This window comes from Xiphias gladius, chromosome 18, assembly GCF_016859285.1.
Source record: "Xiphias gladius isolate SHS-SW01 ecotype Sanya breed wild chromosome 18, ASM1685928v1, whole genome shotgun sequence".
Lineage (NCBI taxonomy): Eukaryota > Metazoa > Chordata > Actinopteri > Istiophoriformes > Xiphiidae > Xiphias > Xiphias gladius.
In genome coordinates, this window is record NC_053417.1 from 19,448,301 (window position 1) to 19,475,091 (window position 26,791).

General features: G+C 43.1%; 2 protein-coding genes across 8 annotated transcripts; both read left to right on the forward strand.

Moving 5' to 3' along the window:
* The first annotated feature begins 110 nt into the window (after positions 1–110).
* ogg1 (8-oxoguanine DNA glycosylase) lies at positions 111–5,304 on the forward strand. The gene is made up of 7 exons (XM_040152449.1): positions 111–396; positions 511–875; positions 994–1,173; positions 1,960–2,138; positions 2,217–2,364; positions 2,463–2,512; positions 2,616–5,304. The coding sequence occupies exons 1-7, from the start codon at positions 287–289 to the stop codon at positions 2,832–2,834; spliced, it is 1,251 nt and encodes a 416-aa protein (XP_040008383.1). The 5' UTR covers positions 111–286; the 3' UTR covers positions 2,835–5,304.
* Positions 2,757–25,252, forward strand: LOC120803690 (proline-rich transmembrane protein 3). Of its 7 annotated transcripts, none has more exons than XM_040152446.1 (5): positions 14,257–14,304; positions 16,109–16,201; positions 17,031–17,944; positions 18,052–18,363; positions 20,827–25,252. In XM_040152446.1, exons 3-5 carry the CDS (start codon positions 17,110–17,112, stop codon positions 22,815–22,817), a joined length of 3,138 nt encoding a protein of 1,045 aa, XP_040008380.1. In that variant the 5' UTR covers positions 14,257–14,304; positions 16,109–16,201; positions 17,031–17,109; the 3' UTR covers positions 22,818–25,252. The 7 variants fall into 7 exon arrangements, with proteins under 7 accessions (XP_040008375.1, XP_040008376.1, XP_040008381.1 ...); XM_040152444.1 differs by lacking the exon at positions 14,257–14,304 and adding an exon at positions 14,686–14,953; XM_040152441.1 differs by lacking the exons at positions 14,257–14,304; positions 16,109–16,201 and adding an exon at positions 2,757–2,835.
* The last annotated feature ends 1,539 nt before the right edge of the window (positions 25,253–26,791 follow it).

The window sequence follows — 26,791 nt, forward strand, 5'->3', positions numbered from 1 at the left end:
AGGACTTTCCCCTTAAAATATATGCGTCTTTCCAACGCAGTGTAAGGTCTTTGTTGTCCATCTTTAACTGGTCGCTAAAAAAAACTCCGCGAAAGTTTATACCTTGGCTGCTGCCAGCGTAAAGTGTACAATGAAGTTGTATCTCCCTGTAAAATCACTTTACATGAATGCTTAGGGTTTGCGTTACGCTACCACATGCCTTGAATCACATTACGATGCGTTTTATAACACCAGGACACTGTGGTAGGTCAGTATACGTTTGTTAACTGTTAGCATCAGTAGAGTTATGGCCAAACATGCAGTGCTGTCATCAGGGGCAAAAATGTGGAGATCTCTGTCCTGTGCAAAGTCAGAGCTGCGTCTGGATCTCACTCTTGCCTGTGGACAATCTTTCCGGTAGGTCGAGCAGACTCAGATAGCCTTTGAACAACATATGCAACAAGAGCGCTGCAGATCAGAGTTCAGATCTGATCCCTGTGTTTTTGCATTAACATATATCTCAACCCACAGATGGAGAGAAACCGCCGAGGGCCACTGGACCGGAGTGATGGGAGGACGAGTGTGGACTCTGACTCAGACAGATGACACCCTGTGGTACCACGTTTATAAAAACCAAGACGGGCAGAAGTGGGGAAGTGACAGGAAGAGGAGAGCTGGTATTATCCCCCAGGAGGAACACAAGTCCGAGAAGAGATTCAAAGGGGCTTTGAAGAAGGAAGAGGAGGAGTTAGTGGCTGTGACTTTAGTGCAGGACACTGAGGAGGAAGAAGAGATGCTGAGAGGTTACTTCCAGCTGAATGTTAGGCTGGGGGAGCTGTACAGAGAATGGGGAGCAGCAGACCCCCACTTCAAGCAAATTGCAGACATCTTCACCGGTCAGTGCGTGTGTGTTTGTGTATTCATGATATCACTGATTATAACGCATTAGGTAATGGCTGAGTCAGCATTCGTTGTATGAAATGTGTCTCAAATATACAGTTTGGTCTTTTTCAGGTGTGCGAATGCTGCGCCAGGACCCAACTGAATGCCTGTTTTCCTTCATTTGCACCTCCAACAACCACATTTCTCGTATCCAGGGCATGGTGGAGAGACTGTGTCAGGCTCTGGGTACCCCACTGTGCCAGCTGGAGCAAACCTCTTACTATGACTTTCCTTCCTTGACTGCACTTGCAGGTGTTCTATTTTTTCCCCACAGACTCTAAACCACTGTTTATAATCTTATCAAGAAAACTCGTTGATGTGCTGCAGTGTTTACAACTGTGCCTGGGCCCTGGGTCCCTTTAGACACCAGTGATATAACTAGTCACTTCACTTTTGCTATATTGTTAGTGGTTCAGTTGTAGAAACCCCAACCAGCAGGCCTTGATTTGTTTCGTCGCCACTGCAACAAAATTTTCAACCTCAGTCATGTTGCAGAATAGACAGAAATATCCTCACAACCATCGTCTATCATTGACGGTTCAGTGGTGCAAATCTACATTTGACATTGGTTTAACTATTATTCTATGGCTGTTGCTGCCATAACCCAATAGACAATCACTGATACCAAATACACACACAGTGTGATTACAAATAGGTGCAAAACGAAAGTAAATCACACCTGCAATACACAGAAACACCCAGCCACATGCATGTCTGGATTATATGTTTATCAGTCATGTTATATGAGTTCTCTGGGCCAAAGTGTCTATTCAGGCAATGATGGACCTTTTAACCATTTTTACACCATATGTAGGTTTGTTGTTATAACAACATACCAACGTATCATGGTATAATGAGAAAAGTTATGTAATAAGAGTAAAGTATTCAAATGGAGTCATCTTGAGTAACTTTGTGAGGGGCTAGTTGTTGAAATGCTCATATCCAATAAAAATAGTGCCTCTGTAAAAGTAACACATTTTAAAGCAGAAAAGGCTCATACTTATCACTATTGTATATTTTCTGCGTTATAATTGGCAGACAGCAGCGTAGAGGCATGTCTCAGGGATCTTGGTTTTGGATACAGGGCTCGGTTCCTGCAGCAGAGTGCGAAGCAGATTCTGGACACCCATGGGCTCCAGTGGCTTGAAGGTCTACGCAGTGTCCCATATCTGCAGGCCCGTGATGCTCTGCGTACACTCCCTGGTGTGGGCACCAAGGTACAGCAGCCTCTTGTGTTTTTCTAAAATTAGGTGAACTTGTAGGAACAGTAATAAAGGCTTTGTGTCATCCTGTAGGTGGCAGACTGTGTATGTCTGATGTCCCTCGATAAGGCAGAGGCCGTGCCCATTGACACACATGTGTGGCAGATTGCTAAGCGTGACTACAAATATGCTGCTAGCAACAGACAGAAGAGCATCACAGATAAACTTCACCGAGACATTGGTTGGTATTCACACATCTCAGTTCTTTCAAGTTGTTGTAAACATTGAATACTTATCTGTAATTCTTAACACAATGCCCAATGTTATATTTCTATACAGGCGATTTTTTCAGAAAACTGTGGGGTCCTTATGCTGGTTGGGCACAGTCAGTGAGTGTTATTTTAGCATTCAGTAACCGCTGGTCAGTTTCTGTTATGTCTCCTTACACTCTCTCTATCTGCTATAACCACAGAGTGTCTCTCTCTGTTCTAGGTGCTGTTCTGTGCCGACCTCAAGAAGTTCCAAAAGCTAAAAGAAGTCCCACGTCTGATGCAGCCGAAAAAGGAGGAAGACGATGAAGATGAAATCCAGTTGGCATGCAAGAAAACGAAAATTAAGACGGAAGAAAATGGTACTGTGAAGCACACGAAAACCAAGTCAGCATGCCACAAGAAAGCGAAGATGTCTGTCAAGAATGAGAAGGTGGTATGAGGTAAACAAAATTCTTACATCAGGATTCACATCAGATTACAAAAACATACTTTGTTACTTCAGCTTCATTTGAAAACCCAGCGAAATGCAAACTATAGGAGTTTTATTTGTCAGGAAAACATAGTATAAAATTGATGACTGTAAAGCGATCCTCAGGTGTTCTGTTTTCATGTGTTTTTATACTTTACTGCAACCCCTCCTATGTCTACTTCCCCATGAGTTCATCATTACAAATGCAGCACACTGTTGTTTTTTACAGTAAAAAAAAACAAAACATTATGTGCTTTTTTTTTTATAGTGCATGTATTTTGAGTGAAAATGTCCATATTAGCAACGTCATCAACACAGAGGTACCCTCAAGCCCAGTAAAACGATCAGACACATTTCTACTAAATGTTGCCAGAAGTTGCCCCTAGGTGGCAGTGTGTATTGGAATATCTCGCTCTGCAAGATAATATCACATAGTGGGCCATTTGCTTCAGCCTGTTTTTTTTTGTTTGTTTTTTTTTAAATTTTGAGAACGAACTGCACTGTTTCCCAGGGTGAATATTTTTTTTGTCAAGCCCCCAGGTTCCTATTACACCATGCACGAACATGCCTTGGCAAATGTTGTGCTTGTCCGAAAAGGTCATACAATGCCAAAATAGTGTTTGTTCTTTGAATTCTCTGCATTAAAATAGCATATCTGTCTGTTGGATCATAAAAAAGCTGTCTGGCTGGGCGGCTGTGAAGTGCCATGGTGTCTGTATGTGTATCTATAGGCATTAGTTGACTGTGTCAGCTGGTCTTTTTATAGCAGGGATTGCAGTTATCTGCTGTCACTGCTTGGGGCCAGTGTGACTGTCTCTGGTGACAACATGGACATGTCTCTTTATGGCAATGACCGAGCAATATTTTGGTTTGTTTCAAATATATGGAAAGAAATTATTTTGAAAAGTGGCAAAGGCAAACATGACTATCAAGTCTCGTTCTTGCTCAATTGGAGAAATATTTTCATAGATGTATTCTTAAATGAGCAGGTGCATCATACATGTAGTTTTGTCGCATCCGCGTGTCTGTATGTGCATGTCTTATACCAATGCAAGTGTTTGTTTTATTTGTGGAAGAGAGTGCAGCCATGTGAGTTAATGAATATGTGAGTCAGCTTTCATCCCAAATCCAGCTGGACAAAAGCTGAGGTCGAGCTTTAAGGCAGAGTCACGCTGAAGAAGAAAAAATAGGTAATAATAATGTTTTTTTTAAAAAGAGTTGAGAGAACAGGAAAATTATTTTTTTTAAAAAGGAGAATGGAATAGGTGAAAGTGTGCTTGAGGTGGGGACATGAATTTTTAAAGAAGAAGCCATGTGTGCACACAAGCTGACACACAAAGACTAAAACAACACAACAGTGGTCTGTGGATTATGTAAGAGGTGGGTCACAGCTTGTGTTATGCTATCGGGAATTGTTCAGTTGAGAGGACATCTCTCAACGCGCCTTCTTTCTCTAAGAGGCTCTCCTACAGGCACCAGGGGGCGCCACTTTTGGCGCTCCAAAGGGGAAAGGCCACTGTGTATTTCCAGATGTGCAGCAGCTAGATTGTATTTGTTCTGCCTTTGGTTGACAGCATGTGAGACGAGGTTTTGTGGTAGTTGAGTCTGTGAGATGTGGGGACCTGTGATGTCAATCGTGCGTGTGTGTATATGCTCATGGATAAAATAACCAGATGGGAGTGTCTGTATTGGGCTGATGCAGTTAACTAAATACGTGGCAAATCAAGATACTTCATCACACTGATGCCGAAATGCCAAAATCCAGTACACTCAGTTGGCAGTTTATTAGGAACAGCCAGCTAAAATGAATTCAGTCTTATACAACTCTCCTGCAATACCTCCTCCCTTCATGATTATAATGTTCAGTTGTTATTGAAACTGTGTTAAAGAAGTGTTGATACAACTGTAGGATCATCTTTAAGATCCTTTTGGAGGATGTACTGTAGTTTGAGGTGCAGGTGAACTGCATTGCGTTATGTTGACAGGTGTTCCTATTATTTTAAATGATCAAACAGTTGAATCACCACATCTTAAACCCAGTTTCGACAAAAACTGAACATTAAAACCTTCATGAAGGGCAGATTTGTTGAACAACTGTTGTATTACACTGCACAAGTTTTAGCTAGGTGTTCCTAATGAATTGACAGCTGAGTGTATATAGCCATAAAGTAGCCCTGCTCATTGATTTGCAACATTGCCTGTAGTGGCCTAATACAGCCAGAGATAAAGAAGTGATAGCTGCCACTGCATAAATGGTATAGATTACAGTAAAGCCTGGTAATATTCTCTATTTGGTTAGTGCAATTCTAGCAGATACTGTACTGTATATTGTTTTGTTTTGATATCTGAGGTGCTTCACTGGAATAGATAATTGGGAATAGCTATACAGTTAATCTACAGTGTATATACAGTTATGTAAAATATAGGAATATGTGTACAGGAATGCAATATACATCGATGTATGTAATAGTAATAATAATAATAAAGAAAATTCAGTTATGTTTGTCAATTGAAAGGGTAAATCTCTGAGGGTTGACAAGTTTATATTTTTTCACAGTATAATCATGTTTCCCTTTATGTCAAAGCTAATCATATTTGTCAAAGGGATAAACTTAAAGGGAAAAATATTATAATTATTATATAATAGTAATTATTATTGCTATTATTATCAATTTATTTAAAAAAACGTATTCATTTTTTTTTTATATCTGTGCTGTGTAGGTTTCTTTCTGTTGTGAGCCCAAAAATGGTCTCCCTACACATCCCCACTTTGTCTGCTACTTAAAATGATGGATGTTATTATTCCTGAATAGTAGCAGATGTATTATATAACCGTATCTGATACAATACCTAAGATGGATCAGATTTAAAGAGAGTTGTGTTGATTCATCTTAGATGTGGTGAAAACCCAGTGCTGCTGGAGACAGCTGTGGGGGAGCCTGACAGACCGGGGAAGCAGTCCCCACATGGAAGTCTGTCTTTGGGGCCCGGAGTTGGGGAGATTATTCTTTGGTGTCTAGACAACCATAGGGTGAAGGGAAAGCCACAGAGAAAAAGACTGCGAGCACAGAGCTGGCAGAGGTATTTTAGATTTTAAGCTTTTTTGACTTGTATGTGTGCGGATGGATGTCAGCATATGCAGGGCTTAATGAAAGAGGCTTATTTTGTGAAGAAAATTAATACTTTCTACCAACTGATAGAATCTCCGCTTGGCTGGCTGTGATTAAGGTTCAGTGCCTTATAGATTGGGTGGGAGAAACAGTTCCGTCTGCTCTGGTGTTAAGTTTCAGAGCCCCTACCAGGATCAATTCAAATAACTAAGTGGAATGTATTTACCACATTCCTGGACAAAGATGGTATAGACACACTATCCACAGTATATATGGGCGTGGAATGGCACAAGTTCCATGTGTGGTTTTGGTGTAGGTCAGTGTCAGTGCAGCTATCTCCTTCCTTTTTAAGAATTTGTTCATTTCGGAAGCTTTAAGTGAGGCTCCCCTCTCACTTTATTTAAAGCCCACTAAAAGTTCCCCGTATGAATCAAGAGCTGCCAGTCAAAGGCTGTAGCCTGTTACATGTGAGTTACAGGGTTGACCTGGTTTGGGTGGGACACAGCGGTGGAGAGTAACTAAATACATTTACTCAAGTACTGTACTTAAGTGCCAGTTGAGAGGTACTTGGACTTTACTTGAGTATTTCCATTCGATGCTAATTTATATTTCTACTCCACTACATTTCAGATGGGAACATTATATTTTTATACTGCACTACAATTATCTGTAGTTACTAGTTACTTTTAAAATTAGGATTTAATATTTTACAGAACTTGCAATAATCTTATAAAATTAAACACATTGTTTAAGGTGAAACAAGTGGTAAACAACCTTTTTGTCTTGTGACCCCTTATAATAAATGAGGCACTAGGTTTCCATCAAATCGGGCAAATTTTAACCAGATTTCGAGAAAATCAGCAAAAGATTTTGAGGAACTCAGCAAAAGAAAATGTGAATTAATGCGTGTTTCCATTCTCTATCATTATGCAAATAAAAGGAGTATAAGAACAGCTGACGGTGCTAATATTCCAGTCGGATGCCATTAATCCAGTGCAGAGGAAGAGCAGCAGTTAAATCTCTAAAAGTGAAAAACAATCTCAAAAACATAATTTGTTTTGTGTATTAATTTAAGGTTACAGTCTCCATATCACTCCACACAGATCTGATGTTTCAAGGTGTCAGATAAATCAGATAGTACACCAGATTACAGTAATCTTGTTACAGGAGAAATATAACTGGATAACAGTCAATTCATAGTATATACACTGCACACAGGGGGTGAGTAGCAGATGGGAGGTGGATGTACACACACACGAAATGTCCACATGTGCTAATATTCTAAATTACATGGCAACGCTTGGAAAAACTTGACATAATCATCCGTTCTAGGGTTTGATCACTCATCCCCTACCTATGGAATATTAGTCATAATATTAGCAATAATGTGATCACCATCTTGAAGTGTCCCCGCTCCTCCTGTCCAAACCCTTCAGTGTCTCTCCTGCTTGCTCAGTTGTAATGTAATGGCATTAGGACAATCCTCTGAGCTGCACAGGTTATTTTAGGACTCAGCTGTACAAGTGCAGACAATCTAATGAAAGTGACAAATACAAGGGGAGGAAAAAATGACACAGAGCGATCGGGGCAGAGCTGCAGTCTCAAAGGCATGTCCAAACTAGAGTATTCAGTTCGCGCAAGACAGATAGACAATCAAGCCTGGGAAGGAGAGGAGGCACAGAGCCAAGGTGCAGCATGAGGAAACATTATCATGTTGGCTCAGGCTGGCTTGCCCCCCTCTACAAACCCTGGTTGGAGGGCAGCAGAGGAGAGGGAGGCTAGAGTTTCATGCACAGCTCAGTTCCCAGCTGATTGTCCTCGCTGCTGCTGCTGCTGCTGCTGCAGCTGCACCACTCCTGCCAGAAATGTCAGCTGCCTCCTCACCTGTCCCCACGTGACACTCCTTTCACACCACCCAGCCCCTCTATTAACCCAGTTTAGAGCGAAACGGCTTATTTCCGGCTATTCTGCGAGTCGAAAACCCCCAGAACGTGGATGGAGGCACTGCATGCCGCCTGATGATGTCAGTGGCAGTGTCGTCATATTTCCAGCGGGCACCGGCTGCACCGGCTGCAGCGTGAAAGGTAGATGGAGTGACACACAGCGCGCGGTTATACCCGAGCTGTAGCTGCGTGCCGGACTGCTGTTGCGTAACAGACGTGCCAGGCGGTGGGTTGGTAGGTAGGCAATCGTGTTTATCCGCTTGTGAGAAAAAAAAAAAAAAAATGAGAGGGAGGGAGTGATGTGAAGAGAGATGGAGCGGTCGGAGGGGGCGGACGTCTTCTTACTAGTTCATGACTAGAGAGAGAGAGAGAGCTGGCAGCGGTGCGAGGCTGCTGACCGTGACCTCGCTGCATGTGAGATAGAGGACCGCTTTCACCTCCAGCGCGGCCGGTTGTGTCCTGCGGCCAGAGAAGCGGCGAACCTGGCCGACGCTTTTTTTCCCCTTCGGATAACTCGGTATGTCCTAGCCCTCAAATCGTTGCCGCAGAGGACGCCATCGGAGAGGAGCCGCGCAGACCTGCAGGTATGTTTTGTCGGTGATGGATGGACTTCGGATAACAGTTGGAGAGTGGCTGCTATGCGGCGATACTTTGCGCAGTGACCCGTGCGTGACGATGCCTCTACCTGCGCCGCGGCACCGGCCGGCGGTCCAGGGTCACGGGCTATTAACGTTCATTTAAAACGTTGGGAGCCTGTCGTGCAGTCACGTTTTTACCTGTACGCGGTTTCCGTATTTCGTGTACGTTGGTATTGAGAATAGCTAACGTCCCAATCGTGAGGAGTGCGCGACAAAGCGCCAGCTCGGGCGAATTTTGTCAGTTAGGTCGCGTCGTTGAGATGGTAACGGCGTTACTGTGTTCGTTATCAACGGTGAATAATGTCACCCCGTCACTGAAATGTATAAAAACTAGCGTCAGCGCCCCCCCCCTCGTCGAAACGAGGGACATTTTGAATCCCAAAACCAACCTCAGTCTTTTACGGTAGTGAAGTTTAAACTGACACTTTTGCTTTAAGCTAATGTTTGCCAACGTTACTAACGACTAGCTAACAGCTAGCTACTTAGTTACAGTTAGTAACAGTGGCTGCTTACGGATACCTCATAACCGCCAATTCAGGGGGTGTAACATAGGTGGACTCACCTATGGAAAATTGGCTCCATTGTTAATTTATGTAGTCGCATTTTACGCATTACGTGGGCTCTGTGTCAGTTCACCAAAGGTCCCATCACTAGGAATAGCTTAAATATCGCCCCGGGGTATAGCCAATTTACGGTTTCGCCGGCCATGTGACTCGACCACCAGCTTCTTTCACCAATTTGAATGGGAAACCCAAACGCCCAAACATCCCAGGAAATTAAAAAAATGCTTGCCCGTCCAGAAAGTGGAAACAACTGCGTGCACTCCGGTGAGACGGCAACAAGTGGAGTACTATTTCTCCATTTTGCCACTGCTTGCAGGTGCGCAACGCGTTGTGTCTGCTCGCTGTGTTTACGGTATATTTACGAGGGTTGTCCAACTTCAACATGTAGAAGAAGGGCTGCGCCACTATAAAAGATCAGGCTCCACCTGTTCCTCATCAGGATTTGAACGCATCCGGCGGACGGAGAAGGCAGAAGGGGAGTGAAACCGCGCCTCACACTGAAAGTGCACAGGGCAGGCAGAGCAGCTCCGAAGTACTGGATGTAACGCAGAGCCCTGCCAGACGACTTGAATTGAAAAGAAAGAAAAAAAAAACACCCTCTGATCCACTGACAAGAGCCACTTCTGAAGTAGCTTTAAAAAGATTTACTGATTGCTTTGATAGTATTTCCATGGAGTAGTGGGGTTTTGAAAGAGTAAAATGATGTTACAGGACAGAAGATGATCCATGACTGAATGGCTCAGTATTGAGTAGTCTATGGCTTACTTTAATGGCTTATGTTGTTAAAAAAAAAAAAAAAAAGTTATCTTTAACTCATATTTTGGGCCAGAAGCTTTTAAACTGGCAGGATAGTAAAAAATACCTTCCAGGTAACAGCTGACACATAACAAAGAACAGACAGTCCTGCACTGTCTGAACAGTGGAAAATAAAGCATAACTCAAGACATCAGCGTGTCAGTGAAGCAACAAACCCACTAACCGCTAGACACAATCTGTTCCGTAAGATCTTTTATGGCTCTGGATCTTTTTGGCTACGGCTATACCAAACAGTACAGTAAATTTATAAAGTTGTAAATATGCACCGAGGACGCCTATGCTCAAGATAAGACTTTATTTCTTAAAAACATACAATTTGCTTGCAAATTCAATGATTGCCACACAACGCACCACTTTAAACAGCACTCATTTTTTATTACATCCAGCTGTAATAATGTGAGAGTCTTGGGTCGAAGTGGCGCTGTGGTTAACTCCCTGTAGCAGGCATACAGTTTATGACTTGTGTTGCCCGTAATCAGTTTTCCTGAAAGTGTTTTGTGGCTTGACGTGGTTTAGCAGCTGTCTCAATCAGTCAACCGACTTGTGTGTTTCTGGGAATGTATGTGTGCTACTTTGAACGTCTGAGCACACTCAGGTCACAATTAATCACCGACAAAGACAATTTCAGCTCTCTGGTAAACCTTCTCTCCACGGTCACCTGTCAAATGTCAATTTTTGTAGCATTGGTTTTGTGCGGAGGGCTGCATCTGTCTAGCTGAATGTCTGAGTGTCTGTGTGTATGTGTGTATGTCTGAGTGTCTGTGTGCATGTGTGTGTGTGTGTCTGTGTGTGTGGTCCAGTGACAGTTAAAAGTGCCTCACCCTTTAATGCTGACCTTCAGCCTTTGATCTGTGGCTCGCATGAAGGCGGAACATCAGTCAAAGATGTTGTGGGGCTCAGCACTTTTAAGCCGGACATCCACTTCAAGTGGGGATCAAAAGCATCCAAGATTGGTTCTGGAGCCTCTTCTCTCCATATAGCATGACCTCGCTGTGTGCCCCCCCCCCCCACCAGAGCAACAGAGGTATCTTTTTACATGCTTTGATTCGTGTTAAGAACTAAACGGGCAGCTTTAGTCTGAGGCAGAGGTCTAGAAGTTGGGTGAAAACTTCTTGGAATGCAAGTTAAGAGCTTGTGTATCTCTTAATATGTGTCAACTTAATTTAAGCTGAACAGTTAAGTGCCTGTTTTATTAAAATTATTTTAATGTGGTAGCTATGATCAAAACGAAGAAGAAAATATTGTAGGAGCTGTTTGCTATCCATATGTTATTTCAAGGTGTGGAATTTTTAACGGTCAAACCAGCGACCTCCCCCACCACTCGCATACCATCATAACCACACACACTCCCCTGCCCATTTCTCCCCTCTCTCTATTTCTCTCTCTGTTGCACGTCCACACAAATTCACAAACATACACTGCTTCACAGTCTCACCTCTCCCCCTCCAGAGTGCAGTACAAACAAGTTCTACATCTGTATGGCAAGCTGATGGGCAAGCAGGAACACTGTAATACTTAACTGCTCTTTTTGGTCTGAGTCTCTGTTGCTTTGCAGAGGTCCACCCACTCTGTGCTGGTTTATTCCACTCTCTTTCTTTTTCCCTCTCTTGTTCTCAGACCATCTTTGCAATTCCTCTGTCTTTGCTTTCTGTCTCTCCATCCTTGCTGTCACTGCAGAAACCCTGTTATTGTACCCCTCTCACCTTGTAATCTGATTCTTACTGTCAGTTTCTTATATCGTTTGTTAGTTTGTTTTGGAAAGCTTTGTATCTTATTGTTTCCACTGGTCTCAGTCATTTTCATCCGAATCCGCATTAGCTGAGTGCCTCTGTGGTCATGACTTTGTTAAACCCTAAATCCTGATCATTAGTGAGTCACCTTGACACTGGATACTACACGTCAACTCAGGTATTGGGCACTCAGTCAAATCTCAATCAAGGGACACGCACAGCACAAGCATGTGTCCACAAATATTCACACATATACTGAAGGAGACTAGGGCTGGGTATGAAGTTTTAGCCGCATCGGCGGCGAGAAACTAAGGATGGCAATGAAAGTAAGGTGGTCAGTCAGTCCACCACTTTAGTCCAGACTGAAATATCTCAACAACAATTCAATATATTTCCATCGCCTTTTGCACAGAAATTCATGGTTCCCAGAGGATGCGTCCTAATAACTCTGGTGAGTCCCTGATTTTTCCTAATGATTTTTCTCCAATGCCACCATGGGGTCGGCATTTGTGGTTTTGAGGGAAATGTCTCAGCAACTATTGTACGGATTTTCACTAAACGCTGCAGGCTCTTCCACAACCCAGGTGGGTTTGCACACATACACAGAACATTAAATGTTTACCATTATTTTCTACAGCATGATCAAATGAAATTTAACCCACCTGGGTCGTGGAAGAGCCCACACCATCCTCCAACTTGAAAATCTACGGCACCTTTCAGGACCTACAGTGGAGATGAAGGCAACAGAACCACCAACCCTCTGATAGAAATCTAATCAGTTGTAAAAACAGGGTCAAAATTCTACATGTAACTTCAGTGTCACACACATAATTTGGGAACTTTAAGGTGCTGAGTTTTACATGCGGTTTTCACAAAAGCACTTCTTTTTTCACACTGACTTTGACTTTTTGTAACCTCACTAGAGATCATGCAAAATTTTATTTTTACAGATACAAATCTTTTTTATTAATACAAATCTTTTCTACACATACACAAACTTGAACTTCTCATGCAGATTTATTTCAAAGGTGTACAAAGATTGATTTACAACACCAGACTTTGTAATTGTTTGTGAACATCACTTTACAAGCTCAAAATCTTTTCGACCCTAATTTGAGCCCATAGAACTGTAACAACTTTGATGATCTCCTAATTTTTCCTCTAGCACCATCACCAGGTATATATTTATTTTGTCCGGTACCTGTTTTGATCAAATACCTGCAAAAACTAATGACATTCCCACCAGCCTCGGCTCTAATTAGCAAATGTTAGCATGAGGACACTCTGAACTAACAGGGAGAACATGGTTACCTGGTTACCAACCTTACCTTCTAAACATCAGCATGTTGGCATTGACATTGTGAGCATGTCGGCATGCTGACGTCAGCATTTAGCTCAAAGCACCGCTCTGCCTAAGTTCAGCCTGACAGAGCTGAACGAGTGTGGCTGTACACGAGTCTTGTTTCAGTGCTTGTGCTGATGTAATGGTGCATTCATGCAATGTCGACAGAATGGGAAGAACAGGAAAAACACCCCTTATTCCGTCTTTGGAGTGTTCGCGTTATTCCAAGGTGGTTAGCCGTAGTGCCGTAGTCACACCAGATAAACAACCTAAATTCGCTTCTTTTGTTGTGTTTTGTATTTGTTGCAGTTCTCTACCAAGTGAAACCAGATCCAAACAAACTACAAAAGGTATAGCTCCTATAGAATTAACTGAGTTTATTGTATTAGTGTTAATATTGGATTTTATTTTTTATGTAACTGGCAGTGGTGGTGCATTTGCTGCCACTCTGAACACAGGTTTTTGAAATATCTTTTCTCCAAGAGGGGGATTATGTCTTAAACGATATGACGTGAACACGGCATAATGCCTTTGTTAGTGATACCAAAATTGTATTTATTTTGATACCTTACTTTGAGGAATATTAATATGTTTCTCTACAAAATCCTTTATTTCATTTTTAACAAAAGAAGTTGCTGAAGACCTTGGCCTACATAATCATAGTCTAAAATCAGCAAAATTGTAGTTCAGATCAGGAATTATCTGAACAAAGAATAAGGAAACCATGTATCTGACCAGACATTGAATGCTGTCTTTCAGTACTCGACAGATTTTAATACTCTGTGCTAAGGACACACTTTGGTCATTGCCTAACGGTCTTGAGGCTCGATACCCAGCGCTAATGGAGACAAGTGGAGATTAGATCAGTCTTTGTTGAAAAGACACAGATCCTTCTGTTCCCAAATGGACTAATGTCCGTCCCCGAAAATATTCACTCAAATTAATGGAAATTTTGCGCTGCCTGACTGTTTGGAATCCGGCAGAGAGAGAGAGAGAGAGAGAACCTTTGCAAGAATGACAGAGATTCTCCAAAAACTTGACTGCACGCCCCACCCTATCTGCCTAGTTCCTCCTGTGAAATGACATTAGCTGGTCATATTAGTACATTAGCGTAGACATGACGTCACTAGTGCAACGATTAACTGATTAGTAACAGCTGCTGTTGTACTGAGTCAACTGATTGTATGTCCAGCAGGTGCATACTGTGGGCAAGGAGTTTATAGTAATCTTCAGATTGTTGCTTGGGTGCTGTACTATTGGATAATATCCAGGGGCATTTCCTGCTCTGGATAAAGAAGGTATTGTGCGAGAGAGAGTGACGACATCTACACAACATGCAACATACAGATTGATGTGTCCTCCGGCCCCGAGGGGCTGAATGTGATAAAAATACACCCATCTGCCTTCTCCGCCTGGGCAGTCAGAGAGGGACATGATGTCTCATTTGGGAATGTGTGTTTGTATTTTACTCATTGTTGAAAGGGATGTAATATACAAGGATGTGCTATGGTTGGCTTAGAGCATGCGGCTTTATATTCAAGCCAAACACCAAACCATCTGATTACACTGATCTGATCTTTGTAGTGTTTAGTTAGAAATGAAATCCACCAAGCCTGTTCCCAGCCTGTAATTCAGACTGCTTGGAGGAGCTGCCAGTCTGCTTCAGTTTACTCCATTTGTATTAATTCAATGGAAACTTGTAGTAAAATTGTCAAAATCCAGTCAAGAAAAACATTTTGGGAAACCACTGCTGTGTGTGTGTGTGCGGCTGCGTGTTTTTGCTTATTGCCCATGTGTGGAGATGATATTGATGCTGACAGTGTTTCAAATACAGCAGCAGAGTATTTCTCTCCTTTTGCCAAATGCCTTTTGCAACTTATTAATCACTACTACTACCTTCATACACAGGGGATGACGCATGCTGGATTACATTGGATCAAGATAGTGGTATGTTTATTATGGGCCATTTCTCTGTAGTCAGGTTGTTTATCTCCAGCTGCCAGAGACTGCACACCTTCCAGAGGAAAGCTGAAGCACACTCACTTTCTCTGCATACCTTCCTGGACAGATTGCCATATCGGACCATAACAAGGCTTTTGATCCTGAGAAATAGTTTCCTCGTGACTCTTCCTCTTTTTCTCAGATATTGTGCCTCTTACTTTCTGTCAGTTTCTATCAACTAGCTACCCCCGTCCCTTCTACATCCTCTGAAATTACAACCCTCACCACTTCTCTCAGTCTTAGTTTTGTCACAGATCCTCTCAATTCTTTCCCCCTCCCTTCGCCATACCCTCCACTGTCAACCTCATTACCATCACTGTGCCTCCTTCACCATCTCCACTCCACCATCTTATCCTGTCCCCTCCTGCCCATCCTCTCTTTGAGCCTCTTTCTTATCTCCACATTCTTATATCCACCTCCTCTGTTTCTTTTTATCTCTCTATCTTCAGGGCTTTCTTTCAACCCTCATCCAACAGCATGCTGTAGGTCTGTGTTGCAATTACTCCTCTTAAATGGGGGACATGAGGAAAAGAAAGAAAGAGGGGAAAACAGGGATTAATCAGAGATTGGATTGGCTAACAGCCGACTAGACCGAGAGCAGAGTAGGTGGCTGAGACAGGAAGGAAAATAAACATAGAGGCTACTGTGAGTGGGTGGAGATTGAGATATACTACCAACTATATTACTGTACTCATGGATAGCTTTTCTCTGCAGCTGCTCCACTGTAACTTTGTAAACAAGGAAACAAAACATGGGTAAATACACGTCAAGCTCAAAAGCATGCAGAGACTGTATTGGCTGTGCGCCAATTTTTTCACATACCTACAGTATGCTCTGTGACTTCCTGCTCGGTGACTGACCCCTTGTGCACACACACATGCTTAAACACATTTTTCCATATACTAACACAGATTGGTCACATCTTGCATGTGGTCATGAGCCAAAATGCAAATACCAAGGACACTGTGCAGCTGCTGTAATTTCTTGGAGAAGTAGACATCACTGCTTTGAAATGGACCCTAGGTGAGTCATAAGCAGCAGAATGAATTCTCCCATTGGCACTTATGTCTTCTTCCTGTGCTTTCCCTCCTGATGTTTCAGGCTGAAGTTTCGGCATGATCCTGACTCTGTTCCCTGAGGTTATCTCCCACTGTGAGTCATAGGTGGAGACTAGTCTGAACAAGGGAGCTTTACGTAAGTCAGAGGCTGAAATAATAAAAGACGAGGGTTGTTTTTTGATAAGAAGTGCATGTTGAGGGGATGTGACTGACAGCTGTTTAGCTAGATGACTCGTAGGATTGTGTAACCCTCCGGAGCCATGCGGTTTCTACGTGTTACTTTGCTCTCTGGGCTTCACCACACAGCCATCAACTCCTGACATCTATGACTCAAACACAACTAGCAGAAATAGGAGTAGACTTTGGAGGAGAAAGAAACTGATATTCGTCCAAAGAACATTTTATGGCAGAGATAGTGTGGAAAAAGTTAATGTGCCCATCTGCCACTGAATGAAACCATCTGCAACTCCTTTTTGTTTCGGCCTCGGTCATTTTGACAATGCAGCTTGTTATATAACTTTTAAGTTGAACTCTTGCTTTTGTGTTTGTCTGTGTGTGTCGGCAAATGTGGCATGTATTCTGAAACAGTAAACCTTACCACACCCTGTGTGTCATGCTGCCGAAACCCTGTTGGAGTTTCATTGACCTGCTCCCTGAATCGGCATAGCAAGGCTGCAGTAAGCACTCCTCAAATTAGACATATCACAAATTCTTACAGATTTACACAATTTCATGTATTCGATTTTAGATAGCTATGGACCATTGTTACTGCATAGACAAGCAGTCTGCAATGGGTTTAAGCTTTTTCAACGGAGCTGAATCAACGTTAGTAGGTTTTTAACTGTATTTCTGCCTCTGTGTGGTATCATGATGTTAACATGCCCACAGTGCTTTATATGTTTGCGCTTGTTTAGCTTGTTTTGTTGCATGAAATTTACACAATGCCTGTTTTTATCTGCCATCAGAATCACAGTGGAAGGATGGTGTGACAGACACAGAGACAGACAGAGGGACCAGTCACTGCTCACTACTCAGAGGCAGACCATGGCTCCCATGTCCCTCCTTTTCCTGGGCTTCTTCCTCTCCTTCCTCCATTCTTCAGATGCCCAGACCATCATCGGTTCTTCCTCTTCCTTCTTCTCTCCTCTGGACCTGCCTATTAATTCTTCACCTCCCCCAACCAAGCAAACTGCTCGAATCTGGCCCTCTTTACCTCCCAGAGGGCGCAGTGATGTGCCTATCAGAGCTACAGTACGGGATAGGCTGACAAATACGAATACAGTGCAACAGGGGAAAAGAATGACCCGTCCTACTGCACAGTCCACTCCTACTTTTATATCTGTCCTCTCTAGGCACAACCTCAGCAGCGGACCAATTTTTACCCAACCAACCGCATCCAGGCCCAGGACTGACACAGCTAGTTTAGCATTCAGCAGGGCCTTTGCAAACGGAGACTATACTACAAAAGGCTCGACTCCACCTCTGCCCACTTTGCCCTCCATTGCTGTCGCTGAGCCTGCAGGTTATAAGCCAGTGACAGCAGGTAATCCAGAGGAGGAATCCGTCAGAGAGTCAGAGAATGTTGATTCACAGGGGTTAGGATCAGGTAGTACCCCAACAGGGATGCTTTTGAAGGATCAATCACCTGTTCCTCTGCCAACGGTTGGCGATGAAAGGGCACAGTATCGGCCACAGGCACAGACCGCGATATCTGAAATTTTTGACATAAAGACACCACCACCGCATAGTCAGACTGTGAAGCCTGACCTGTTTGTGCTAACAAGAGCCAGTAAAATCCCTAAAACATCACAGACTGAGGCGCGATCCACACTGTCCCCTCTGGTAACGCAAGTAACACCTCGGACTGTAGAGAGCACAGGTGAGAAATCAAATATATTAGAAGGAGTGCTTCATGACAGTGAAGTGTTGCTCAGGTCAAAATCTTTACACCATGTCACAAATTTGTCTTTTTCCACCATATTTTAGGTGAACTGACAGCGAACACTCCTGTCGCCGACAGAGTTTCTACAAAGCAGGATTCTGCTGCTGTGACGACTACTACCACTGGCTCTACTGATAAACAGCCAGGAGCTTCAGGACTGCCAGTTACTGCCCAAAGCCAGAAGAGTTCAAATTCAAACACCACAACACCGCAAGTGACAACCATATCTACAACTAGTGTGCTTACAACTACACAGGAGGCTGTGAGAACGTCCTCAAAGGCATCAAATCAACCCAACAAAACAGCACAACTAGGAAAGAATATGGTTAGCACAACTTTACAGTCATCGAGGGCAGGTAAGAGACAAGGATGTTGAGTTTTGTAGTTGGCTAGTCTTAAAGTTTTTTTTATTTTTATCCTTTGATAATTTAAAATGGAACTATTTGTGCAGCTGGGACTTTTTTACTGGACGAATCTGGAAAAAAGCGTCAAAGAAGGGAAACAGCAGAGACGCTTTTCCATGGAAAGTGGGGTGTTAGTTGTGTGGGGTAGACACAGCGAGGGAAGAAAGTATGAGCGGGAGGTAAAAGGGAGGGTTGAAGAGGGGGTGGGTAGAATTGCAGCCAAGCAAAGAGATAGACAAGAGGGAAAAAGTAGGTTCTGAAAAAGAGACTGTTGGGAATACAGATGAGAGAGTAGACAGGGTGGGTGAATGTGTGGCAGAAGCAAGGTACGGGCAGAGAAAGGCAGGGAGAGGGGAAGGTAATGAAAACCAGATGAAAGAGAATGGGATGAAGGGAGGGGAGTTGAGGAAAAGTAGATGGAAAAGGAAAAGCGTGACACATGGGACAAATGAGCCAGTCTCTTAGCTACCATGAGAATAACATCTTACACTCTCCTGCTCCACGAACACATTTAAAGTCTTCAAGGAGGCTCCTTGGCAGCTCATTGATAGAAGTAACAGCCTGCATCCATGAGTACCAGTTTGTACAGTATGTACATATATATATGTCCACATTTGTATGTGGGCCATAAATATGATTGTATTTCCTATGAGATGAAACAGGATATTCTTTTTAGTTCACTCCAACATGTGAACATATAAAGAAGTGTAAGCAGAGAAAAACTCCAGGGTAGAGATAAGTTTAAATGTATCCAGCTGTGAAATGTGATCAGCACATCTGGAATGTGTCTGGAACTTGCTCCTGTAAGAAAAAAAAAAAAGTTTAAGGGAAGGAAGTCAAACATACCTTTATATAGATAAAGAAGTGTGTCTGTCATCTGTATGCAGTGCTCGCGTAGGTGAGTCTGAAAGTGAGACGTGTGTGTGTGACAGGAGGGACAGAGTGAGGGAGCAGGCCAGGAATCGAAACACATGTGGAGTGAGTCCATAGTCAGCGTGTCCGCTTTATGGGTGTTTTACAAGGGTGAAGACCACCTCAGTCCTCCAAATAGCTGATGGTTGGAGTGTTTCAGTGCTCATCAATTTGTTCATCCATCCATCAAGTTAAATGTGTATGTGTGAAACAACTCCTTATAAATACTTCTAGATAACCCTGGGCTACAACTGTTTCTTAGTGCCCCATCAATCACTGAGTCATATTTTACATATTTATTGTCTTCCTACAAATTACTTTTAAATTATTACATTTAGCAGTATTATTGTTCACATAATGCCATAGTGCTCACTATGTTATCTCTATTTTATGATTTTTTTATGCTGTTGTCTTCACAGTTTAGGAGCTCATAAAGCGCTCTGTGATGAATTTCCTTATGATTAAAATGCTGTTGGGTGTTTCCAGGGAATTGCAGGAGGACAAGGTGCAGCACCTTGAACAAACAGAAGTACTGTGTGTGTGTGTGTGTGTGTGTGTGCATGAGGACGTGAGAGACAGAGAGAGTATGAGATGCCATATTGTCAAGGTGTTATCTTGTCCGATGCGGGATTTATGCATTGTGTGATAGAAAGAGATGTGCTTGTTCGCAGATGCATTGTGACACTGTACCGTAGTATGTAACGCAGATGTTCTTGTTGATTACATAATCTAATCCAATTAAGACACACAGTTACTACTCAGTTATCCAGAGGAGTTCTGTAGAGATTAGTAGTTATGAATATAATGTGGATGGTGTGGTTACATGGTATTCAAATCATACTGAGATTTATGCAAGCTGTGATTGCTATTTCAATTGTATTAGATGAGTAAATACTATTTCTAATTTATTATTTAAACCTAATTAGACTTTGGCTCAAACATTTAAACGTTCCCGTTTTCCTGTATGCTGATATTAGCGGAGTTGTTGTGCCTTGGTTTTTGCATTACGTGTGCAGTTGTGTGTGTGTTTTTGAGTACATGACGTGCAATCTACATTTCTACCTGCACAAAGGAATACTGTCTTTGGTTGGGGTCTGTTATTTTCATACTTGGTCGTGTCTTGTGATACAGTGTTATAGCTGATGGGTAGCAACACACTAACCTGACACAGAGTCAAGAGAAAAGAAACTGATGCAAATTGAACAAGATTTTAAAAATAGATGTTATTGAAACTATATAAGTTGGATAATTTGATTGAAACCTTGTCCTCATATTTATTTTACATATAGACCTTTGCAGAAATGACTGAGTTACTATGAAGAACTTTGGGGCTCAGATGTCAGATGGTTCTGGGTTATGACTTTGATGGGGAGCTACACCCCTCTAGTGGCTCTTAATAGTATTTCATGCATTTTGTAGCATGACTCTACTTTTCAGTTAAATAACATTTTGACTTAAACTATTTAAAATCTGAAAACCAAAACTCTGTTTCTCCTTTTCTAGGGACCACTTCTTTCCTTACCACTGGTGTTGTGCCAGTCACCCGATCAAGGTTTGGCCCCACCTACCAGACTGGTATTGGTAAGAGGAACCGCTCCATTCTCCTGGGGCATCCTCACCAAGCTCCCCAATCCACTTCTTATCCAGTCCCCTCCCCCAGTGCCAATCCCTCCCCTAATGGCACACTTCTCTACTGGGGTGACCTGAGCCGGACGCTGGCTTTCGCCTGGGAGCTGCATGTCTACGGTTCAGCAAGTCTCTTCCTCCTCCTGTTTGCTGGAGCTGCTCTTGGCCTCACCCTGTCCCCTGGCACAAACTGTCCTCATCGGGGTGCTGTTGCACTCGCAAACGCTCTACTGTTTCTGGCTGGAGGCCTTAGGGCAACGCTCTTTCTAATTGACCCCTATGGCACAAGGAAATTGCTCCCTCGCCCTGCAGTTACAGCCCTCTACAACCTGCCTCTACACCTGCTGGTGTGGACCCATGCTGCCCTCGCACTGCTTGCCTTGAGGGTGGCAGGGATCAGTGTGTTACCTTCAACTATGGAGCGTCCTCCTCTGGTGGCTGTGCTGGCAGTGCTGCAGTGTACCCTGCTGCTGGCGGCTGATCTGCTTTCCCCAGCCCTGTCCCCTGTGGTGCCCGTCACCCTGCAGGTCCTGTCCCTGTGCTGGGGCCTGGCTCTCTGTCTGGGCTTCCTCTGCTATATATTTCCACGTATACGTGGAGTCCCTGAAGAGACCAGGAGGAAGGCTTGGACAGGGAGCAGGAGGATAGGCGTGATCCTGGGGAGAGTTCTGGCAGTGTGTGCAGTTGTGGGGGCACTGTGCTGTGGGCTGCATGTACATGCCACCTTATGGCTCTATGGACTGCTTGGCGACTGGACGCACTTCAGCTGGGGATGGTGGCTGGTGCACTTCTGGGCCCGGCTCCTGGAGCTTGCCTGGGGATTCTGCCTCCTACTCCTGGGTTCTTGGGTGTTCTGGAGGCCTCAAGGTTGGCAGGGAAGAGAGGAGGGTGGACCAGATGGCAGAGCACCAGGAGACCTGCCATCCCCTGGCCAATCTGTTGGGTCCACTCAAAGACATACCTGCTGGTCAAAGATAGTGCAGAGCCTGAGAGGGAAGCCTTGCAGAAAGTCTGACAGCAATGGTGTGGGAGGAGGAGGACCAGGGGAGGTGCCTAACAACTGGGCTGGTCAGGAACGTCCTGGAGCTGACATAAGTAAAAGTCTGATCAGGAACCAGAACCACGAGCAGGCCCTTGCCCAGCCACGCTATGTCAAGGACAGCAACAGGGGACGCAACCACAGGGGCCGCTCTGCAGAACGAGGCATATCTGATGGCTCCACAGGTTCCCTGCTGAGACTGCAGGCGCTGGGCCGGCCTCCACAGCGCTCAGTGAGTGGCAGCCTGGATCAGGATAGGGACACTTCCCTGTCTCTGTATGAGTTTGATCTGCGGCCCCCATCTCCCATCGACCTGACCCGTAGCATTGATGAGGCTCTGCACAGGGAACACCTTCTCGGAGGAGGCAGCCTCTTTCATCCTTTGAACCAAATCTCACAATCCCCCTCCCCGGGCTCAGTGGTCAGCCAGGGGCCCTGGCTCCGCCGGAACAGTGATCCTCAGCTGCTTTCTGAGAGCAGTGAGGCCCCGACAGAGTCGTCCATGCCCCTGGGGGGTAGCATACTCAGCAGTGTACCCAGCAGGCAGGTGACTGCTCCCCCCACACCTTCCCATCAGGGTCACAGGTGGGCTGGAAATGGGGCGGGAAGTGTCCCTTCATCAGTGTCTTGCCCTGTGTCACTTCGTCCCTCCAGAACATCAACAGGGCTTCTGGGGGAGGATGGAGTGGATGACACACGGCCGTTCATCACGCCGGACTCAGAGAGGGTGAGGGGAAGGGCTGGGAGGCCAGTGGGGTCACGGAGTTACCTGGAGGTCAGCCGACATGACGACTCTGCCAGTGTCAGCAGTGAAATAATTGACCTATGAACCAAACCTTGGACATGAGGACCAATGACTGCACATCAGACATACCTATTTAACTGTTCCTAACCAAGACTTCAACACATATTGGGAGAATCTGATCATTGAACTGCCTAAAAGTTAATTATTTTTAAAACAGGGAAAATATAAAAAAGGGGATCTGGATGATGAACTTAAAGAAAATTGCATTGTTGCCTTTTAAAGGGTTAAACAACTGTGTTTGTGGAAAAAATTTGGTAAACCTTTTACTCTGGAAGTAAAACTGGGAGCTATAACACATCACGCTGAAAACTCTGTCCATCTCTAACGCACACACACATTATCGCCCTCTCTTTCTTGTCCTGTTTTTCTTCCAAACACACACATATACACACACACACACACACACACACACACACACACACACACACACACACACACACACAAACACCTTCATAACAATGACATAACTTCAAGTACAATGGGACCATACACACATTTCAACGAGTCCTGAGAGAATGGATCTTCAACAGGCTTGGTTTGAAATTTGTGATGGTGTTGAAGTTCATCTTCCCATAACATAAGAAATCCATAAAATAGGTTTAGCTCATGAATTATGTCTGAGAACATACTTAGCACCATTGAGAGTTTCATGAAGTCTGAAGGGTGAAAGAGAAATTTGGTTCTAGGCGTCTGTAGGGCTCATTTCTGTTGTCACTGAGGAAAAATGTCTGCATGTCAACAGTCCTGAATTTCATTGCTTTCATAGAGTTTATTTGCTGTCTTCCATATGTCAGTTTGCTTTGTGATGTAAAGATGTGCCATACATAACCTCGGTTGGTTCTGTGCTTTTTGTAATGGTTCTATAAACCCATTATTTGTGTTAAGTCTCCATAGAATCCTACCAGTATGATAGTGACTCAACTATGGATTACTGCTTCTAAGCTCTTAACATACTGCCACTGTTGTTGTTGTTCAGTCTGCCTTGTATGTTAATGTGAAGCTGGTTACATAAAGAGGCAGGCAGTAATCAACAGCTAGGGACATGCAGACGTACGCTTACGTGGGAATCTGCTGCTGAGGCTTTAACTTTTGCTGACATGGTGAGTTTTAAAATAAAATTCAAGTATAAAACTGAGGTTAATGCATTTCGTCTTGGCAGTCTGATGTAGGACAAAGCTTTTGCAGTCAGTAATTATGTACAACTGAAGCCTCCGACTGCATTTTTACAGAATCTAACTAAGAATGTGAAACATAGTCATGATATTATCAGTGGCATTGAGTCAATTCAGAGGGTTTGATCCCTTATCTAATTAAATGATACACAGCTTTGCAGGGCTGCAACACACAAGACTGGCTTGGCACGAACCTCAGAACTCTTAACTCAGTAACAGAACACTTAACTGTAAGCCTGAGCACTAGACTCAAGTATTTTACTACTCAAGAGGAAAATATATTTCAAATATATGATATATAAGTAACAATGTAAATACTGTTATTTTTGATGTTCATGAATAAAGGTGTATTTGGAACATAGTTGTAGTTGTTACTGTGAAAGACAATCTAAAGTGGTATTGCTTATGTGTCTGAGCTGTGCAGACAAATATGCTGTTTGACATCAGATTGTGGCCTGTTGAGGACATGCAGTGCTTGGACAGTTAATAGTTGACTGGCATTCCAAGGACTTTCTGGGCTGCGCTCAGGATTGATGTGATGCTAGTTTTGCAAATTATAGCAGTAATGGCCATGGCCTGCTGGATTTGGATGTGTACTTTATTGTTTCATCATTAAATGATGATAAAGGCGTTGGAAATTAATGAACCAAACACCTCTCGTGGAATCATATTTAGTCTATTAATTCACTTAGAACTGTTTGGTGGTCCTGAAAATAGCCCAGTGGTTCCTTCCTCAGACTTAGATTTGCAAAGTTTTGTTCCAAAATGTTTTTCACATTATTTAAAAACTGAGACTTGCTGTGACAGATGGATTATTAGGATTCTATCTGGGGATGCTGTTGTGAATATGTAATGTAAAAGGGACATTTTTCCAAAGTGGATAATCATCATTTTGGAATAAAACTTAACTCATTCCTCTGTTCCTGTTGAGAGCCAGTCCATAACTTGTATTCCGGTTACCTCAGGGTGGCATGCAGTACCTCCCAGGTGATGAGATGCTTGAGTTGTTTAGTATTTACAGCTAAATGGCCTTGTGTTGTTGTCTACATTCCAATGAACCTGTAAGATTTAACCATGTCAGTGCTCGCTGTTACCTCTTTTACTTCATGGCCAGGGGGGGTATCTCCAGCACTCGTAGCGTTGTCCCCGGCCCGAAGCATTACGTGCCATAGAAAATACAATCAGTGTACCCCCTCCAGTCTGTAGTCACAGTGCATAAGTACAGTGTACATAGTTTGATTTGTTTATTTGCTCACTGAAATTTTGTTCTTGTATTTCTTGCTTCATTTCGTGTCTGGATTCAAAATAAAATTGAGAAAACTCGAAATCTCCTTACTGTCTTACTTGAAGTACTTTTGGTTCTGTATTTTCAGACAATAGTAACGGTAAGAGTGAGTATAATCAGCTACAGAACTGTGCGAAAATTATTATCATTTTTCTTCTTTTTCTCATAGTCATCATCAAACTGTTTAACCGTCTTCCAACATACACAAACAGAGGCAAATACATCTAAACTTTGCACATGAAAGGAGATATCTTAAAATCAAAGAATTCATCAATGGAGCCATTTTCAATCTTGTCGTCTTTCATGTTGTCAAACAGAACTTTTTCTGTCACTTGACTTCTCTTCAGATCTGTAGTGGCAGACAATCCCAGGAATGAGCACAGCCGGCTGATTTCTCGTTCAGTATCCTGCAAAAACAAAAAAGTGTAATCTTATGCTTGTGTTTTCAATCCCAGTGGTCTGGTACTTCTCCCGCCAGCCTCCCACATAACAGAAGATAACAGAAAGACAAAACACAAATGATAAAATAACTAATAGATTATTTAGTCAGAGAGAAATCTGAAAAAAAGCTGGCAAACCATGGATGTGTACTGTATGTCTCCAGACTTGCATTTAAAGGATAAGTGTGGTAATATTATGTATTTTTGTTATTGTCAACAACTCCCATGAAAAGACCAAAACCAACAATGGACTGATCCCACCAACAAGTATTGGCTGTGTATCCACACATAAAAGTCAAAGTCTGACAATTCATCAAACTTTATGCACAAGAAATAAGGATGGACGTCTGACGCTCCCGGGGATGTCTGACCAAAATACAACAGGTCAAGGATGAAGGAGACCCAGGTTTTTTCCTAAAAGAATGATAGACAGAAAAAAAGAAAGACTGAGATAATGCAAACCCTTCACCTCTATCATTCATCTATTCAAGAGCTATACCGTAAAGCAACATTACATTACATAAATAAATTTGAAACCCCACTTATCTGGATACATACCTTCTCCATGTTACTGTTGCTTCAATACGTCCTCTGACCGTTGTTTCTCGGCCGTATTGTTTCCCCCTTTCTCTCCTCTGTGATTATGAACCGTGAAGAACTGTGTTTCTTTGTTTCTTTATGAATGTTAAGGATTAATGTTAGTCCCTCCCCCTCTCTCATTACCAAGTGAGCTCCGTTTCAATTCTTTGTGATCATAGTCTTTCTCACTGTCCTCAGTTTTATGGGTCTTTATATTCCCCCGTTTTCTTTTTAGAAAAACTGAGTTCATATGGTATTTGTTACCATGCAACCAATTGTGTGTTATTCTCACACCATGATTTGTTCTGAGAGAGCTCACTGAAAAGACAATATAGGAAGGGACAAATGTAAATGTAAGGCTTTCAAAGGATTCCTACTGTCTGATAAACCAAGTGATGTGTGTGACAGAAAACAAAAAGTTGAGGCAGTGTATGAGGAGAAGGTGCACACCTTTCACATCATGTCATGCAAAGAAATACAGATAAATAAGTCTTTCAGTTAAAAACTACCCAACTTCCCTAT